Source organism: Oncorhynchus clarkii, chromosome 8, assembly GCF_045791955.1.
Source record: "Oncorhynchus clarkii lewisi isolate Uvic-CL-2024 chromosome 8, UVic_Ocla_1.0, whole genome shotgun sequence".
Lineage (NCBI taxonomy): Eukaryota > Metazoa > Chordata > Actinopteri > Salmoniformes > Salmonidae > Oncorhynchus > Oncorhynchus clarkii.
In genome coordinates this window covers 3,689,936-3,708,971 of record NC_092154.1, presented here as the reverse complement: position 1 = coordinate 3,708,971, position 19,036 = coordinate 3,689,936, and the positions used below count along the sequence as shown (strand labels likewise).

At 44.2% G+C, this 19,036-nt stretch overlaps 1 protein-coding gene across 2 annotated transcripts in view; it reads left to right on the top strand.

The window, feature by feature from the left end:
* Nucleotides 1-16,457, top strand: part of LOC139415466 (transcriptional activator Myb-like) — a 64,621-nt gene extending 48,164 nt beyond the window's left edge. Inside the window, exons 9-14 of one of the 2 annotated variants that reach the window (XM_071163560.1) lie at nucleotides 4,403-4,618; nucleotides 7,507-7,601; nucleotides 8,169-8,355; nucleotides 8,442-8,525; nucleotides 15,477-15,560; nucleotides 15,994-16,457. In XM_071163560.1, the coding sequence (XP_071019661.1) occupies nucleotides 4,403-4,618; nucleotides 7,507-7,601; nucleotides 8,169-8,355; nucleotides 8,442-8,525; nucleotides 15,477-15,560; nucleotides 15,994-16,125 (798 nt within the window). In that variant the 3' untranslated portion in view covers nucleotides 16,126-16,457. Of the gene's footprint in view, nucleotides 1-4,402; nucleotides 4,619-7,506; nucleotides 7,602-8,168; nucleotides 8,356-8,441; nucleotides 8,526-15,476; nucleotides 15,561-15,990 lie in introns of both variants that reach the window. The other variant, XM_071163559.1, reaches the window with a different exon arrangement.
* Nucleotides 16,458-19,036: the final 2,579 nt, after the last annotated feature.

The following is a 19,036-nucleotide window of genomic DNA, read 5'->3' as shown; positions in this document are numbered from 1 at the left end:
AGCACCAGATCATCAGCAAACAGCAGACATTTGACTTCGGATTCTAGCAGGGGGAGGCCGGGTGCTGCAGACTTTTCTAGTGCCCGCGCCAATTCGTTGATATATATGTTGAAGAGGGCTTAAGCTGCATCCTTGTCTAACCCCACGACCCTGTGTGAAGAAATGTGTGTGTTTTTTGCCAATTTTAACCGCACACTTGTTGTTTGTGTACATGGATTTTATAATGTCGTATGTTTTACCCCCAACACCACTTTCCATCAGTATGTATAGCAGACCCTCATGCCAAATTGAGTCGAAGGCTTTTTTGAAATCAACAAAGCATGAGAAGACTTTGCCTTTGTTTTGGTTTGTTTGGTTGTCAATTAGGGTGTGCAGGGTGAATACATGGTCTGTTGTACGGTAATTTGGTAAAAAGCCAATTTGACATTTGCTCAGTACATTGTTTTCATTGAGGAAATGTACGAGTCTGCTGTTAATGATAATGCAGAGGATTTTCCCAAGGTTACTGTTGACACATATTCCATGGTAGTTATTGGGGTCAAATTTGTCTCCACTTTTGTGGATTGGGGTGATCAGTCCTTGGTTCCAAATATTGGGGAAGATGCCAGAGCTGATGATGTTAAAGAGTTTTAGTATAGCCAATTGGAATGTGTTGTCTGTATATTTGATCATTTCATTGAGGATACCATCAACACCACAGGCCTTTTTGGGTTGGAGGGTTTTTATTTTGTCCTGTAACTCATTCAATGTAATTGGAGAATCCAGTGGGTTCTGGTAGTCTTTAATAGTTGATTCTAAGATCTGTATTTGATCATGTATATGTTTTTGCTCTTTATTCTTTGTTATAGAGCCAAAAAGATTGGAGAAGTGGTTTACCCATACATCTCAGTTTTGTTGTTTGTTTAGTGTTTTCCAACTTTCCCAGAAGTGGTAAGAGTCTATGGATTCTTCAATTGCATTGAGCTGATTTCTGACATGCTGTTCCTTCTTTTTCCGTAGTGTATTTCTGTATTGTTTTAGTGATTCACCATTGTGAAGGCGTAGACTCAGGTTTTCCAGGTCTCTAGGTTTTTGGTTGGACAGGTTTCTCAATTTCTTTCTTAGATTTTTGCATTCTTCATCAAACCATTTGTCATTGTTGTTAATTTTCTTCGGTTTTCTATTTGAGATTTTTAGATTTGATAGGGAAGCTGAGAGGTCAAATATACTGTTAAGATTTTCTACTGCCAAGTTTACACCTTCACTATTACAGCGGAACGTTTTACCCAGGAAATTGTCTAAAAGGGATTGAATTTGTTGTTGCCTAATTGTTTTTGGTAGGTTTCCAAACTGCATTCCTTCCATCTATAGCATTTCTTAATGTTACTCAGTTCCTTTGGCTTTGATGCCTCATGATTGAGTATTGCTCTGTTTAAGTAGACTGTGATTTTGCTGTGGTCTGATAGGGGTGTCAGTGGGCTGACTGTGAATGCTCTGAGAGACTCTGGGTTGAGGTCAGTGATAAAGTAGTCTACAGTACTACTGCCAAGAGATGAGCTATGGGTGTACCTACCATAGGAGTCCCCTCGAAGCCTACCGTTGACTATGTACATACCCAGCGTGCGACAGAGCTGCAGGAGTTGTGACCCGTTTTTGTTGGTTATGTTGTCATAGTTGTGCCTAGGGGGGCATATGTGGGAGGGAATGCTGTCACCTCCAGGCAGGTGTTTGTCCCCCTGTGTGCTGAGGGTGTCAGGTTCTTGTCCGGTTCTGGCATTTAGGTCGCCACAGACTAGTACATGTCCCTGGGCCTGGAAATTATTGATTTCCCTCTCCAGGATGGAGAAGCTGTCTTCATTAAAATATGGGGATTCTAGTGGGGGGATATAGGTAGCACACAGGAGGACATTTTTCTCTGTTAGGATAATTTCCTTTAGAATTTCTAGCCAAATGTAGAATGTTCCTGTTTTGATTAATTTAATGGAGTGGGTTAGATCTGCTCTATACCAAATTAGCATACCCAGTCCCTTCCCTGTTTCACACCTGGTAGTGTGATGGATGGGACTACCAGCTCTCTGTAACCTAGAGGGCAACCAGTGGGTCCGTCTCCTCTATACCAGGTTTCTTGCAGGATGACAATGTCTGTATTACCGATTTCTTTGGTGAAGTCCGGGTTCCTGCTCTTTAGGCCAAAGGCAGATGATCTCAGGCCTTGGATATTCCAGGATGATATAGTGAAGGCTTTTTGTTCCATAGAGTGTCCAATATTGTTGGTCGTGGTTTGGCCTCAGGCCAGTAAGTGTGAGCAGAGCCTGCTGAGCATCTGGTACATGCCATTGGCTTGGGCGAGTGTGAGAGTGGGGGTTGGGACTGTTTGCCCGCTCACTACCTGGGCGTATGTGTGGCTTCCATGTTGAGGCCCTCTTTGCAGGGGTGTGGTGCATGGGGTGGGCAGGAGTGGCATAGGTCTGATCTGAGGGGGCCTAAATGGGGTGTGGGCATGGTTGACGTGGGGGGGTGTTGATTGGTTGGGGTGGGGGTGTGGATGTGTCTGGGTGTAATTCCTCTTGGCGTGGGTCCTCTATGTGTAGGTCCAGGGGCGGGTCCTGCAGGTCTGGGAGGGTGTCTCGCTGGTCTCTCTCTGTCTTTCTCTCTCTCTCTCTTTCTCACTCTTTCTCTTTCTCTCTCTTTCAAATCAAATCAAATCAAATTTATTTATATAGCCCTTCGTACATCAGCTGATATCTCAAAGTGCTGTACAGAAACCCAGCCTAAAACCCCAAACAGCAAGCAATGCAGGTGTAGAAGCACGGTGGCTAGGAAAAACTCCCTAGAAAGGCCAAAACCTAGGAAGAAACCTAGAGAGGAACCAGGCTATGTGGGGTGGCCAGTCCTCTTCTGGCTGTGCCGGGTGGAGATTATAACAAAACATGGTCAAGATGTTCAAATGTTCATAAATGACCAGCATGGTTGAATAATAATAAGGCAGAATAGTTGAAACTGGAGCAGCAGCACAGTCAGGTGGACTGGGGACAGCAAGGAGTCATCATGTCAGGTATTCCTGGGGCATGGTCCTATGGCTCAGGTCAGTTGAAACTGGAGCAGCAGCACAGCCAGGTGGACTGGGGACAGCAAGGAGTCATCATGTCAGGTAGTCCTGGGGCATGGTCCTAGGGCTCAGGTCCTCCGAGAGAGAGAAAGAGAGAAGGAGAGAATTAGAGAACGCACACTTAGATTCACACAGGACACCGAATAGGACAGGAGAAGTACTCCAGATATAACAAACTGACCCTAGCCCCCCGACACATAAACTACTGCAGCATAAATACTGGAGGCTGAGACAGGAGGGGTCAGGAGACACTGTGGCCCCATCCGAGGACACCCCCGGACAGGGCCAAACAGGAAGGATATAACCCCACCCACTTTGCCAGAGCACAGCCCCCACAACACTAGAGGGATATCTTCAACCACCAACTTACCATCCTGAGACAAGGCTGAGTATAGCCCACAAAGACCTCCGCCACGGCACAACCCAAGGGGGGGGGGGCGCCAACCCAGACAGGATGACCACATCAGTGACTCAACCCACTCAGGTGACGCACCCCCTCCAGGGACGGCATGAGAGAGCCCCAGTAAAGCCAGTGACTCAGCCCCTGTAATAGGGCTAGAGGCAGAGAATCCCAGTGGAAAGAGGGGAACCGGCCAGGCAGAGACAGCAAGGGCGGTTCGTTGCTCCAGAGCCTTTCCGTTCACCCTTCCACTCCTGGGCCAGACTACACTCAATCATATGACCCACTGAAGAGATGAGTCTTCAGTAGAGACTTAAAGGTTGAGACCGAGTTTGCGTCTCTGACATGGGTAGGCAGACCGTTCCATAAAAATGGAGCTCTATAGGAGAAAGCCCTGCCTCCAGCTGTTTGCTTAAAAATTCTAGGGACAATTAGGAGGCCTGCGTCTTGTGACCGTAGCGTACGTGTAGGTATGTACGGCAGGACCAAATCAGAGAGATAGGTAGGAGCAAGCCCATGTAATGCTTTGTAGGTTAGCAGTAAAACCTTGAAATCAGCCCTTGCTTTGACAGGAAGCCAGTGTAGAGAGGCTAGCACTGGAGTAATATGATCAAATTTTTTGGTTCTAGTCAGGATTCTAGCAGCCGTATTTAGCACTAACTGAAGTTTATTTAGTGCTTTATCCGGGTAGCCGGAAAGTAGAGCATTGCAGTAGTCTAACCTGGAAGTGACAAAAGCATGGATGAGCTTTTCTGCATTGTTTTTGGACAGAAAGTTTCTGATTTTTGAATCTTTCAATTCAATACAATACCAGGACTTTTTTTGGAATCAGAACTATAAGTTGTAAACAAGTGAAGGAACATGGAACAATCAGAAATGAACAGTAAACATTAATATCTCTCTCTCTCTTTCAGATCATTCCTTTCTCCAGCTGGGGGGGTCGTTCCAGTTCAGAGAGCCGAGGTCATCACTACCAGGCCACTGCTCCATGCCTCTCTATAGAGAGCACCTCACACAGCGTTAGCAACAACAATAACAACAACAGCAACAACAACAACAACAGCAACATTCACCATGACATCCACGCCCTCTCCAACCTCCCGGAGTTCATGGAGTCAGTCATCGACTCGGTAAGACAGATGTGTGTGTGTGTGTGTGTGTGTGTGTGTGTCTGTCAGTGTGTGTGTGTGTGTGTGTGTGTGTCTGTGTGTGTGTGTGTCTGTGTGTGTGTGTCTGTGTGTGTGTGTGTGTGTGTGTGTGTGTGTGTGTGTGTGCGCGCGCGTGCGTGCGTGTGTGCGTGCGTGTGTGTGTTTGTGTGTGTGTGTGTCTGTGTGTGTGTGTGTGTGTGTGTGTGTGTGTGTGTGTGTGTGTGTGTGTGTGTGTGTGTGTGTGTGTTGACGGAGGGCAGATGTATTTGAATACGACATAGATACATAGATAGAAAACTTTACTGTAAAGGAGGGAGTTAATAACTCAATCATTCTTATTAATGCTTAATAGTTATTCATCAAACCTGTGAGTCAATGTTACTATAAGACAATATAAGACGATATGTTTGCAAGATGGCCTTGGCCCAAGACTTCTCTCATCCAAGAGATTCTACTGCTACTGTAACCTAGACTACATCTGAAGCTAGTCTTAAACTGCTCTGTCGCTCTTGTCCCTCCTCAGAGGCGCTCCTCATTGGGTGAGCTCAGCACCAGCCAGCTCTCTGATAGAAGCTTGTCCAGAACGGACAAGGGCTTGCCCAATCAGGGCTCAGGGACTGACAACCGTGCGGTTTCATTGGCCGGTTTCGTCTGCTCCACGCGTCTCTCTGTCTCTGTCTCTTTCTCTTGCTCTCTCTGTATTTCTGTGTCTCTCTCTGTCTCTCTATCTCGCTGTCTCTCTCTCTCTCTCTCTCTCTCTCTCTCTCTCTCTCTCTCTCTCTCTCTCTCAAATGTTATGCTCTCTCAGCTGGGCATTACCATTACCAGTGTGATCATATACCTAACATTTAGAATGATAATTTTTAAATGGTCTGGGAAGAACAACACTGGGCAATTCAAGCAAAGCCAATATGCAGGTTTACGTTTTTTATGTCATGTTGAAAAATAAGTATCTGACTGGTCTCGGCATTTTGACTCAGAAAAGTTTGATGATGGTAGCAACACAACATGACAACAATGTGGTAGCAGCACAACATGGTAGCAGCACAACATGGTAGCAACACAACATGACAACAACGTGGTAGCAGCACAACATGGTAGCAACACAACATGGTAGCAACACAACATGACAACAACGTGGTAGCAACACAACATGGTAGCAACACAACATGACAACAACGTGGTAACAACACAACATGACAACAACATGGTAGCAACACAACATGACAACAACATGGTAGCAGCACAAAACATGGTACAAACATTATTGGGCACAGACAACAGCACAAAAGGCAAGAAGGTAGAGACAACAATACATCACACAAAGCAGCCACAACTGTCAGTAAGAGTGTCCATGACTGCGTCTTTGAATGAAGAGGGAGATAAAGCGGACTAGTTTGAGTGTTTGTTGCAGCTCGTTCCAGTCTCTAGCTGCAACAAACTGAAAAGAGGAGCGACCCAGGGATGTGTGTGCTTTGGGGACCTTTAACAGAATGTGACTGGCAGAACGGGTGTTGTATGTGGAGGATGAGGGCTGCAGTAGATATCTCAGATAGGGGGGAGTAAGGCCTAAGAGGGTTTTATAAATAAGCATCAACCAGTGGGTCTTGCGACGGGTATTCAGAGATGACCAGTTTACAGAGGAGTATAGAGTGCAGTGATGTGTCCTATAAGGAGCATTGGTGGCAAATCTGATGGCCGAATGGTAAAGAACATCTAGCCGCACGAGAGCACCCTGACCTGCCGATCTATAAATTATGTCTCCGTAATCTAGCATGGGTAGGATGGTCATCTGAGTCAGAGATAGTTTGGCAGCTGGGGTGAAAAAGGATTGATTACAATAGAGGAAACCAAGTCTATATTTAACTTTAGCCTACAGCTTTGATATGTGCTGAGAGAAGGACAGTGTACCGTCTAGCCATACTCCCAAGTACTTGTATGAGGTCAGGCTCTCAGCCCTCAGGCCCTCAGGCTCTAAACCCTTAGAGGTAGTAATCACACCTGTGGGGACAGGGGCATTCTTCTGACCAAACCACATGACCTTTGTTTTGGTGGGGCCTAGGATTGAGCCTTGGGGTACTCCCTTGGTGACAGGCAGTGGCCGAGACAGCAGATTTTATGACGTTATACACTGAGAGGGCAAACACTGAGAGGGCAAACACTGAGAGGGCAAACACTGGCAAGTCACTCTTTCCTCCATGTTGTTGTAGTGTTGGAGAAACACTGCCCTGGCCACTCTTTCCTCCATGTTGTTGTAGTGTTGGAGAAACACTGCCCTAGCCACTCTTTCCTCCATGTTGTTGTTGTGTTGGAGAAACACTGCCCTAGCCACTCTTTCCTCCATGTTGTTGTAGTGTTGGAGAAACACTACCCTAGCCACTCTTTCCTCCATGTTGTTGTAGTGTTGGAGAAACAGTGCCCTAGCCACTATTTCCTCCATGTTGTTGTTGTGTTGGAGAAACACTGCCCTAGCCACTCTTTCCTCCATGTTATTGTAGTGTTGGAGAAACACTGCCCTGGCCACTCTTTCCTCCATGTTGTTGTAGTGTTGGAGAAACACTGCCCTAGCCACTATTTCCTCCATGTTGTTGTTGTGTTGGAGAAACACTGCCCTAGCCACTCTTTCCTCCATGTTGTTGTAGTGTTGGAGAAACACTGCCCTAGCCACTATTTCCTCCATGTTGTTGTTGTGTTGGAGAAACACTGCCCTAGCCACTCTTTCCTCCATGTTGTTGTAGTGTTGGAGAAACACTGCCCTAGCCACTCTTTCCTCCATGTTGTTTTAGATGTAACTGTGATCCTGTTCATACTGTAATGTGTTAATCAATACCCAAAGCGGTATTGATCGCTATCCCGTTTTTCTTCTGCAGCTTTTCAACCAATCAGACAGCCACAGCTTACCAATGAGCTCCCAGAAACCCCTGGTGGCCACAGCTCCACCCCGACCGCAGAAAGAGAACGGCATGTACGCATCTTTTGTTGTACTCTTCTTATTATCAGCACGTTGTGTAACAGTAGTGATTAATCACACATCTCCATGTCAATGATGTAAATCTCACCTGCGCTCTGTCTCTCTCTCTCTCTCTCTCTCTCTCTCTCTCTCTCTCTCCCCTGCCTCTCTCTCTCCCCTGTCTCTCTCTCTCTTTCTCTCTCTCCCCTGTCTCTCTCTCTCTTTCTCTCTCTCCCCTGTCTCTCTCTCTCTCTCTCCCCTGTCTCTCTCTCTCCCCTGTCTCTCTTTCTCTCTCTCTCTCTCTCTCTCTCTCTCTCTCTCCCCTGTCTCTCTCTCTCTCCCCTGTCTCTCTCTCGCTCTCTCTGTCTCCCCTCTCTCTCCTGTTTCTCTCTCTCTCTCTCTCTCTTGTCTCTCTCTCTCTCTCTCTCTCTCTCTTGTCACTCTCTCTCTCTTGTCTCTCTCTCTCTCTCTCTCTCTTGTCTCTCTCTCTCTCTCTCTCTCTCTCGTCTCTCTCTCTCTCTCTCTCTCTTGTCTCTCTCTCTTGTCTCTCTCTCTCTCTCTCTCTGTCTCTCTCTCTCTCAGGTTCACGACTCCTACTATCCGTCGTTCCCTTCTGGAGTTGTCTCCTCGTTCTCTGACCGCGTTCAGGTCTTCCATGGTAGAGTGTATAAAACAGGAACCTATGGAGTGTGTTGTCTCAGTCGGGGGCCAACAGCCAACCGGGGTCTCCCCAGACCAACAGCCATCCTTAAAGAAGATCAAACAAGAGGTACTTTACATCAATATCTACATGTGGTTGTGCTCTGACCCTGTGGTTATATTCTGTGGTTCTGACCAGGTGTGGTTGTGTTCCAGGTGGAGTCTCCCTATCTACAGTGGGAAGGACCAGACATCCACACGCAGCTCTTCTCCCCCTCCGGCCCCGCACAGGAAGTACCTGTATGTCACATGTTCTCCTCCTCTTCCTCCTCTTCCTCCTCCTCCAGTCTACTCTTTTTTTATAATGATGTTTTATAATGAATATGAAGTGCAGGGGTATTCAACCCCTATGAGGTCCAGAGCCTGGTGCTTCTCTGTTCTACCTGATAATGCATTGCACCTAAATCAGACCCTGATTAGAGGGGAATCACCCACCTGGTGTCCCAGGTCTAAATCAGTCCCTGATTAGAGGGGAATCACCCACCTGGTGTCCCAGGTCTAAATCAGTCCCTGATTAGAGGGGAATCACCCACCAGGTGTCCCAGGTCTAAATCAGTCCCTGATTAGAGGGGAATCACCCACCTGGTGTCCCAGGTCTAAATCAGTCCCTGATCAGAGGAGAATGTCCCACCTGGTGTCCCGGTTCTAAATCATTCCCTGATTAGAGGGGGAATCACCCACCTGGTGTCCCAGGTCTAAATCAGTCCCTGATTAGAGGGGAATCACCCACCTGGTGTCCCAGGTCTAAATCAGTCCCTGATTAGAGGGGAATCACCCACCTGGTGTCCCAGGTCTAAATCAGTCCCTGATTAGAGGGGAATCACCCACCAGGTGTCCCAGGTCTAAATCAGTCCCTGATTAGAGGGGAATCACCCACCTGGTGTCCCAGGTCTAAATCAATCCCTGATTAGAGGGGAATCACCCACCTGGTGTCCCAGTCCCTGATTAGAGGGGAATCACCCACCTGGTGTCCCAGGTCTAAATCAGTCCCTGATTAGAGGGGAATCACCCACCTGGTGTCCCATGTCTAAATCAGTCCCTGATTAGAGGGGAATCACCCACCTGGTGTCCCAGGTCTAAATCAGTCCCTGATTAGAGGAGAATGTCCCACCTGGTGTCCTAGGTCTAAATCAGTCCCTGATTAGAGGGGAATCACCCACCTGATGGTGTCCCAGGTCTAAATCAGTCCCCGATTAGAGGGGAATCACCCACCTGGTGTCGATGGTCTAAATCAGTCCCTGATTAGAGGGGAATCACCCACCTGGCGTCCCAGGTCTAAACCAGTCCCTGATTAGAGGGGAATCACCCACCTGGTGTCCCAGGTCTAAATCAGTCCCTGAAAAAAACGCAGTGAAACTGTCTTGGAGGTCCAGAGTTGAGTTTGAGGGGTACAGCTAAAGATATAGAAGGTAGAACAGTAGGTGGGAATCGATCCTATGCCGTTGCTACAGGACTACACACCTGTCATCTCTTAACCCTTTTAACCTTTCACCTTTCAACTCCTTAAAACCTCTTTGCGCACCCATCCCTTTAGCGGGATCATTTTCGTCAACATCCGCTGAATTGCAGAGCGCCAAATTCAAATTAAATTACTAAAAATATTTTATTTTCATGAAATCACAAGTACTATATACCAAAACACAGCTTAGCTTGTTAATCCACCTGGCGTGTCAGATTTCATTTTTTTTTTACAGTGAAAGCAAACCAAGGGTTTATGTGAGGACATCTCTCTCAGCAGACAAAACATTACAAACAGCTAGCAGCAAAGTAGATTGGTCACGAAAGTCAGAAAAAGCAATAAAACAAACCGCTTACTTTTGATGATCTTCGGATGTTTGCACTCACGAGACTCCCAGTTACACAATAAATGTTTGTTTTGTTCCATAAAGATTATTTTTATATCCAAAAACCTCCATTTCGTTGGCACATTTTATTCAGTAATCCACAGGCTCGAGCAGGTCACGACGGGCAGAAGAAAATTCCAAATAGTATCCGTAAAGTTCGTAGAAATATGTCAAAAGTTTTTTTATAATCAATCCTCAGGTTATTTTTACAATGAATAATCGATAATATTTCAACCGGACGGACGGTAGCTTTTTCAATAGGAGAGAGAGAAAAAAGGTCTGCTCCAAGCTGCTCGTGCAAAACTCTGGGGACACACAGCTATCCACTGACGCGATGTGATCTTTCTCGCTCGTTTTTCAGAATAAAAGCCTGAAACTATGTCTAAAGACTGTTCACACCATGTGGAAGCCATAGGGAAAGGAATCTGGTTGATATCCCTTTAAATGGAGGGAAGGCATGCAATGGAACAGAGAGGTTTCAGGATAACAGCACTTCCTGGTTGGATTTTCCTCAGGTTTTCACCTGCAATATCAGTTCTGTTATACTCACAGACAATATTTTGACAGTTTTGGAAACTTTAGAGTGTTTTCTATCTTAATCTGCCAATTATATGCATATAAGAGAAAGAGAAATAGGCAGTTTCATTTGGGCACGTTTTTCATCCAAACATCAAAATACTGCCCCTAGTCTCAAGATTAACCCTTGACACGCCGCAGCCCTCTGCCTCTCTTACCAGGATGAATAATGGTTGTACACACTGAGTGGACAAAACATTAGGAACACCTGCTTTTTCCATGACACAGACTGACCAGGTGAATCCAGGTGAAAGATATGATCCCTTATTGATGTCACTTGTTAAATCCACTTCAATGTAGATGAAGGGGAGGAGACGGGTTAAAGAAGGATTTTTAGGTCTTGAGACAATTGAGACATGGATTGTGTGTGTGGGCCCTTTAGAGGGTGAATGGGCAAGACAAAATGTCAGTGTCTTTGAACTGTGTAGTAGGTGCCAGGCGCACCAGTTTGAGTCTCAAGAACTGCATCGCTGGCGGGTTTTTTCACGCTCAACAGTTTCCCCTGTGTATCAAGAATTGTCCACCACCCAAAGGATATCTAGCCAACTTGACACAACTATGGGTCACCTTGGAGTCAACATGGAGTCCCATGCCCTGAGGGCAGAAGTGTGTGTTTTGATGTCTTCACTATTATTCTACAATGTAGAAAATAGTAAAAAAAAATAAAGAACAACTCTTGAATGAGTAGGTGTGTCCAAACTGTTGACTGGTTCCGTATGTTGAAGACGTTGAGTTCATCTCTGCCACGGCCCTGTGGAAATAAATGTGTGTGTTCTTTGATCATTTTAACCCGCACTTGTTGTTTGTGTACCCATTTGTATAGCATCTCTCTCTCTCTGTCTCTGTCTCTGTCTCTCTCTCTCTCTCTTTCTCCCTCTCTCTCTCTCTCTCTCTCTCTCTCTCTTTCTCTCTCTCTCTCTCTCTCTCTCTCTCTATCTCCCTCTCTCTCTCTATCTCTCTCTTTCTCCCTCTCTCTCTCTCTCTCTCTCTCTCTCTCTCTCTCTCTCTCTCTCTCTCAATTCAATTCAATTCAATTCAAGGGCTTTATTGGCATGGGAAACATGTGTTAACATTGCCAAAGCAAGTGAGGTAGATAATATATAAGGTGAATATATAAAGTGAAATAAACAATAAAAATTAACAGTAAACATTACACATACAGAAGTTTCAAAACAATAAAGACATTACAAATGTCATATTATATATATACAGTGTTTTAACAATATACAAATGGTAAAGGACACAAGATAAAATAAATAAGCATAGATATGGGTTGTATTTACAATGGTGTGTGTTCTTCACTGGTTGCCCTTTTCTCGTGGCAACAGGTCACAAATGTTGCTGCTGTGATGGCACACTGTGGAATTTCACCCAGTAGATATGGGAGTTTATCAAAATTGGATTTGTTTTCGAATTCTTTGTGGATCTGTGTAATCTGAGGGAAATATGTCTCTCTAATATGGTCATACATTGGGCAGGAGGTTAGGAAGTGCAACTCAGTTTCCACCTCATTTTGTGGGCAGTGAGCACATAGCCTGTCTTCTCTTGAGAGCCATGTCTGCCTACGGCGGCCTTTCTCAATAGCAAGGCTATGCTCACGGAGTCTGTACATAGTCAAAGCTTTCCTTAATTTTGGGTCAGTCACAGTGGTCAGGTATTCTGCCGCTGTGTACTCTCTGTGTAGGGCCAAAAAGCATTCTAGTTTGCTCCGTTTTTTTGTTAATTCTTTCCAATGTGTCAAGTAATTATCTTTTTGTTTTCTCATGATTTGGTTGGGTCTAATTGTGCTGCTGTCCTGGGGCTCTGTAGGGTGTGTTTGTGTTTGTGAACAGAGCCCCAGGACCAGCTTGCTTAGGGGACTCTTCTCCAGGTTCATCTCTCTCTAGGTGATGGCTTTGTTGTGGAAGGTTTGGGAATCGCTTCCTTTTAAGTGGTTGTAGAATTTAACGGCTCTTTTCTGGATTTTGATAATTAGTGGGTATCGGCCTAATTCTGCTCTGCATGCATTATTTGGTGTTCTACGGTGTACACAGAGGATATTTTTGCAGAATTCTGTGTGCAGAGTCTCAATTTGGTGTTTGTCCCATTTTGTGAAGTCTTGGTTGGTGAGCGGACCCCAGACCTCACAACCATAAAGGGCAATGGGCTCTATGACTGATTCAAGTATTTTTAGCCAAATCCTAATTGGTATGTTGAAATTTATGTTCCTTTTGATGGCATAGAATGCCCTTCTTGCCTTGTCTCTCAGATCGTTCACAGCTTTGTGGAAGTTACCTGTGGCGCTGATGTTTAGGCCAAGGTATGTATAGTTTTTTGTGTGCTCTAGGGCAACAGTGTCTAGATGGAATTTGTATTTGTGGTCCTGGTGACTGGACCTTTTTTGGAACACCATTATTTTGGTCTCACTGAGATTTACTGTTAGGGCCCAGGTCTGACAGAATCTGTGCATAAGATCTAGGTGCTGCTGTAGGCCCTCCTTGGTTGGTGACAGAAGCACCAGATCATCAGCAAACAGCAGACATTTGACTTCGGATTCTAGTAGGGTGAGGCCGGGTGCTGCAGGCTTTTCTAGTGCCCTCGCCAATTCGTTGATATATATGTTGAAGAGGGTGGGGCTTAAGCTGCATCCCTGTCTTTAACCACACACTTGTTGTTTGTGTACATGGATTTTATAATGTCGTATGTTTTACCCCCAACACCACTTTCCATCAGTTTGTATAGCAGACCCTCATGCCAAATTGAGTCGAAGGCTTTTTTGAAATCAACAAAGCATGAGAAGACTTTGCCTTTGTTTTGGTTTGTTTGGTTGTCAATTAGGGTGTGCAGGGTGAATACATGGTCTGTTGTACGGTAATTTGGTAAAAAGCCAATTTGACATTTGCTCAGTACATTGTTTTCATTGAGGAAATGTACGAGTCTGCTGTTAATAATAATGCAGAGGATTTTCCCAAGGTTACTGTTGACACATATTCCATGGTAGTTATTGGGGTCAAATTTGTCTCCACTTTTGTGGATTGGGCTCATCAGTCCTTGGTTCCAAATATTGGGGAAGATGCCAGAGCTAAGGATGATGTTAAAGAGTTTTAGTATAGCCAATTGGAATGTGTTGTCTGTATATTTGATCATTTCATTGAGGATACCATCAACACCACAGGCCTTTTTGGGTTGGAGGTTTTTTATTTTGTCCTGGAACTCATTCAATGTAATTGGAGAATGCAGTGGGTTCTGGTAGTCTTTAATAGTTGATTCTAAGATCTGTATTTGATCATGTATATGTTTTTGCTCTTTATTCTTTGTTATAGAGCCAAAAAGATTGGAGAAGTGGTTTACCCATACATCTCAATTTTGGATAGATAATTATTTGTGTTGTTGTTTGTTTAGTGTTTTCCAACTTTCCCAGAAGTGGTTAGAGTCTATGGATTCTTCAATTACATTGAGCTGATTTCTGACATGCTGTTCCTTTTTCCGTAGTGTATTTCTGTATTGTTTTAGTGATTCACCATAGTGAAGGCGTAGACTCAGGTTTTCCGGGTCTCTGTTTTTGGTTGGACAGGTTTCTCAATTTCTTTCTTAGATTTTTGCATTCTTCATCAAACCATTTGTCATTATTGTTAATTTTCTTCGGTTTTCTATTTGAGATTTTTAGATTTGATAGGGAAGCTGAGAGGTCAAATATACTGTTAAGATTTTCTACTGCCAAGTTTACACCTTCACGTTTTACCCAGGAAATTGTCTAAAAGGGATTGAATTTGTTGTTGCCTCATTGCTTTTTGGTAGGTTTCCAAACTGCATTCCTTCCATCTATAGCATTTCTTAATGTTACTCAGTTCCTTTGGCTTTGATGCCTCATGATTGAGTATTGCTCTGTTTAAGTAGACTGTGATATTGCAGTGGTCTGATAGGGGTGTCAGTGGGCTGACTGTGAACGCTCTGAGAGACTCTGGGTTGAGGTCAGTGATAATGTAGTCTACAGTACTAATGCCAAGAGATGAGCTATGGGTGTACCTACCATAGGAGTCCCCTCGAAGCCTACCATTGACTATGTACATACCCAGCGTGCGACAGAGCTGAAGGAGTTGTGACCCGTTTTTGTTGGTTGTGTTGTCATAGTTGTGCCTAGGGGGGCATATGGGGGAGGGAATGGTGTTTCCTCCAGGCAGGTGTTTGTCCCCCTGTGTGCTGAGGGTGTCAGGTTCTTGTCCGGTTCTGGCATTTAGGTCGCCACAGACTAGTGCATGTCCCTGGGCCTGGAAATGATTGATTTCCCCCTCCAGGATGGAGAAGCTGTCTTCATTAAAGTATGGGGATTCTAGTGGGGGGATATAGGTAGCACACAGGAGGACATTCTTCTCTGTTAGGATAATTTCCTTTTGAATTTCTAGCCAAATGTAGAATGTTCCTGTTTTGATTAATTTAATGGAGTGAGTTAGGTCTGCTCTATATCAAATTAGCATACCCCCTGAGTCCCTTCCCTGTTTCACACCTGGTAGTTTGGTGGATGGGACTACCAGCTCTCTGTAACCTAGAGGGCAACCAGTGGGTCCGTCTCCTCTATACCAGGTTTCTTGCAGGATGACAATGTCTGTATTACCGATTTCTTTGGTGAAGTCTGGGTTTCTGCTCTTTAGGCCAAAGGCAGATGACCTCAAGCCTTGGATAGTCTCTCTGACTCTCTCTCTCCCTCTCTCTCTCTCTCTCTCTCTCTCTCTCTCTCTCTCTCTCTCTCTATCTCTCTCTCTCTCTTTCTCCCTCTCTCTCCCTCTCTCTCTAGGATCTGCTGACTACTTCTGCACTGAATGAAGACGGACACAAACCCTACCACCTCCCCCGTCGGTCTCTGGGCAGCCCACTACAGGTTTGTGCGTGTGCGTGCGTGTGGGTGTGTGTGTGTGGATGTGTTTAACTATATTTGTTGGGATCAGTCGTTTGTTTTTAAGTAGAATAGTAAACAAACACAAATTTGACCAACTGGGGACATTTTGTTAGTCTGTTTCTAGGGGGTTTAGGGTTAGGAGCTAGGGTTAGGTTTAGGTTTAGTTATACAAGACTGTGTGTGTGTGAGAGAGAGAGTGAGAGTGAGAGTGAGAGAGAGAGAGAGAGAGAGAGAGAGAGAGAGAGAGAGAGTGTGTGTGTATGTGTGTGTGTGTGTGTGTGTGTGTGTGTGTGTGTGTGTGTGTGTGTGTGTGTGTGTGTGTGTGTGTGTGTGTGTGTGTGTGTGTGTGTGTGTGTGTGTGTGTGTGTGTGTGTGTGTGTGGCAATAATGTCATGCAAAACCTTTCTCTCAGCAGCTCAACACTTGGGACCAAGTGGCTTGTGGGAAGGTGGAGGACCAAGTGGCTTGTGGGAAGGTGGAGGACAAGGTCTTGGCTTTAGAGCATAAATACATCACTTCTTACTCTGCTAGGACCTTGGTCATGTAATATATATACACAGACAGACAGACAGACAGACAGACAGACAGACAGACAGACAGACAGACAGACAGACAGAGACACTCGTTGGATTCAAAGACCAAAGACTTTAATTTGTTTATTTCTATTTCTATTATCTTGTATTCATGGGTTGTTTTGTCACCATATTGTTTTGAACTTCTGATCTGACGCCTGACTGAGCGTTCTACTCAATACATCGTCAATGGTGAAGATTGAATCAAAAGTGTATTACAGTCGGCTTGGAAGCACAATGCCATTCAGAAGGAGGCATTACATTAGTAGGAAAACCTTTTGTCATCATGTTGATGTCGCCAGATTGACTTTAGATGCAGTATAACGTTAGCTAGCTAGCTAAGATTGATGGCAGGCCACCAGATTGACTTTAGAGGCTGTATAACGTTAGCTAGCTAGCTAAGATTGATGGCAGGCCACCAGATTGACTTTAGATGCTGTATAACGTTAGCTAGCTAGCTAAGATTGATGGCAGGCCACCAGATTGACTTTAGATGCTGTATAACGTTAGCTAGCTAGCTAAGATTGATGGCAGGCCACCAGATTGACTTTAGATGCTGTATAACGTTAGCTAGCTAGCTAAGATTGATGGCAGCCGCTAGCTAACGTTAGAATTTGCTAGCTATTTTTTTTTTTTACAAACTTTGCTAACTAAGTAAATTTGATGACATGATAATGCTGACAAAGTTGTTTTTTTCCTACTAAATATTTGACTACTTTTAGCAATGTCATCGTATTTCCAGGCGCTATAGTGTCATTTAGATGAAACAGTAATTAGCCTCCGCCCAGACTGGGCATATCACCACTATGGCGGCTTGAGAACGTTCATAACAATGGCACGACGCGACCGATGAATGGTTTTGTTATTAATGTGGATCCTGTGGGTAGTTTGTGGTATTGAATGTTGTATTATAAAGCAGGGAGAAAAATGATGTGCCTATAAATGAATAATAATGGGGCTGTGTTTTTAATCATTCTACGTTTTTAATATTTGAATATAAAAAAAACAAGCTGATTTAATTTATTTGCTTTATTTCGACAAAGATGTTTTTGTTTTGTTTTTTGTTTTTGTACCGCCGGCCTATCGAGCGACAGTGTTTAAAACCTAACCCCTGACCCCTGACCCCTGACCCCTGACCCTAGCATTATTACGGGTTAAAACCAAAGTTAATATGATTCAACGATAGCTACTATTCCACTCACAATACACCTTTAACTTGTCGAGAGACCTTTACAAAGCCATATCATAATTATATGAGTGTCTATGATACCTGTTAACTTGTCGAGAGGCCTTTACAAAGCCATATCATAATTATATGAGTGTTCTATGATACCCTTAACTTGTCGAGAGACCTTTGCAAAGCCATATCATAATTATATGAGTGTTCTATGATACCCTTAACTTGTCGAGAGACCTTTACAAAGCCATATCATGTCTATGATACCCTTAACTTGTCAAGAGACCTTTACAAAGCCATATCATGCTTATATGAGTGTCTATGATACCATTAACTTGTCGAGAGACCTTTACAAAGCCATATCATAATTATATGAGTGTCTATGATACCCTTAACTTGTCGAGAGACCTTTACAATGCCATATCATGCTTATATGAGTGTCTATGATACCTGCCTTAACGTTTCACTGCTAGACATTAAGAAGTCTAATGTCAGCTCTTATGTCAACCTTATGAATGGTTATGAAGGATCATATGATGCTTATGTGACATTTAAAGTGTTACCTAACTAAACACAGCTGGAAACAAACAGTAGGGCATCCCAAATGGCTCCTTGTTCCCTTAATGTATTTGACCAGGAAGAAAGGGCCATTTCGGGCATACTCTCTGTTTTTTTATAACCTGTATGACCTATATTTGATTGTTTCCTGTCTTGATACCGTGTCATAGTGGAAACATTTCCATTGAGCAAACTATATTAATATTATTGTTGTTTTATTATTACTTTTTGATAAAACCCCTAAAGTCTTACACTGAGTTTACTGCGGAGTTCTCAAAGCATCAACCTATGACCCAATCCCAAACTGAGCCCTAGACCCTACGTCCTGTGATCGTCCCCTAGACCCTACGACCTATGATCGCCCCATAGACCCTATGACCTATGATTGTGCCCTAGACCCTACAACCTATGCAGCTCTGAGATGATTTCACAGGTGTAAGCAATATGTGACTAACCGGCTCAATTCGGTTAAAATTAATTTTTTTTTTTTTTTTACATTGGATTAAAGTAGAGATTCAGAGCTACAACATGGTAGATCATAGTTGTGGAACAATGGGAAAGTTATTCTGCTTTGAAAGTTGATAAACTTGTAAACTCACTTTTTGAGAAAATGGCCTTTGAATGTTTTGGTACACCCACTGGAGAGCTCTTCTTTGTCTACACCCATTCAGTATCGTTCACACCCTCTTAAGCTTTAGCCCCACCCATCTCTTTAATGGTTGAGTCGAGCGTTCTGTACTAACAACATCAGTCAGGCACCCAAGCTAAATTGCTAGCTACTTCCTAGCTACTTCCTGCCACAAAATAACAACTCACTGAACATTACTCGCCCTAGCAGAGCTGGTTAGGCTGCTATGTTATCCAGAGCGTTGGTGACTGATTGTCCGTTCGTAAATTCAGAGTGTTTCGCTTTTGGAGCGTTCCGAGCATTGCTCGCTCTGGTTGATCCGAACATTCTGACCTTACAACTACAGTCAAGCACCCAAGCTAACTTGCTAACGTTGGCTAGCTTGCTAATTACTTCCAGACGCATAATGAGAGAACACCTCACTCTGACCATTTTACTCTCCCTAGCAGAGCTGGTTGGGCTGTTTTCATGTTATCCAGAGCGTTGGTGACTGTAACTGTGCTGCTGGCAACAATTTAAAAAA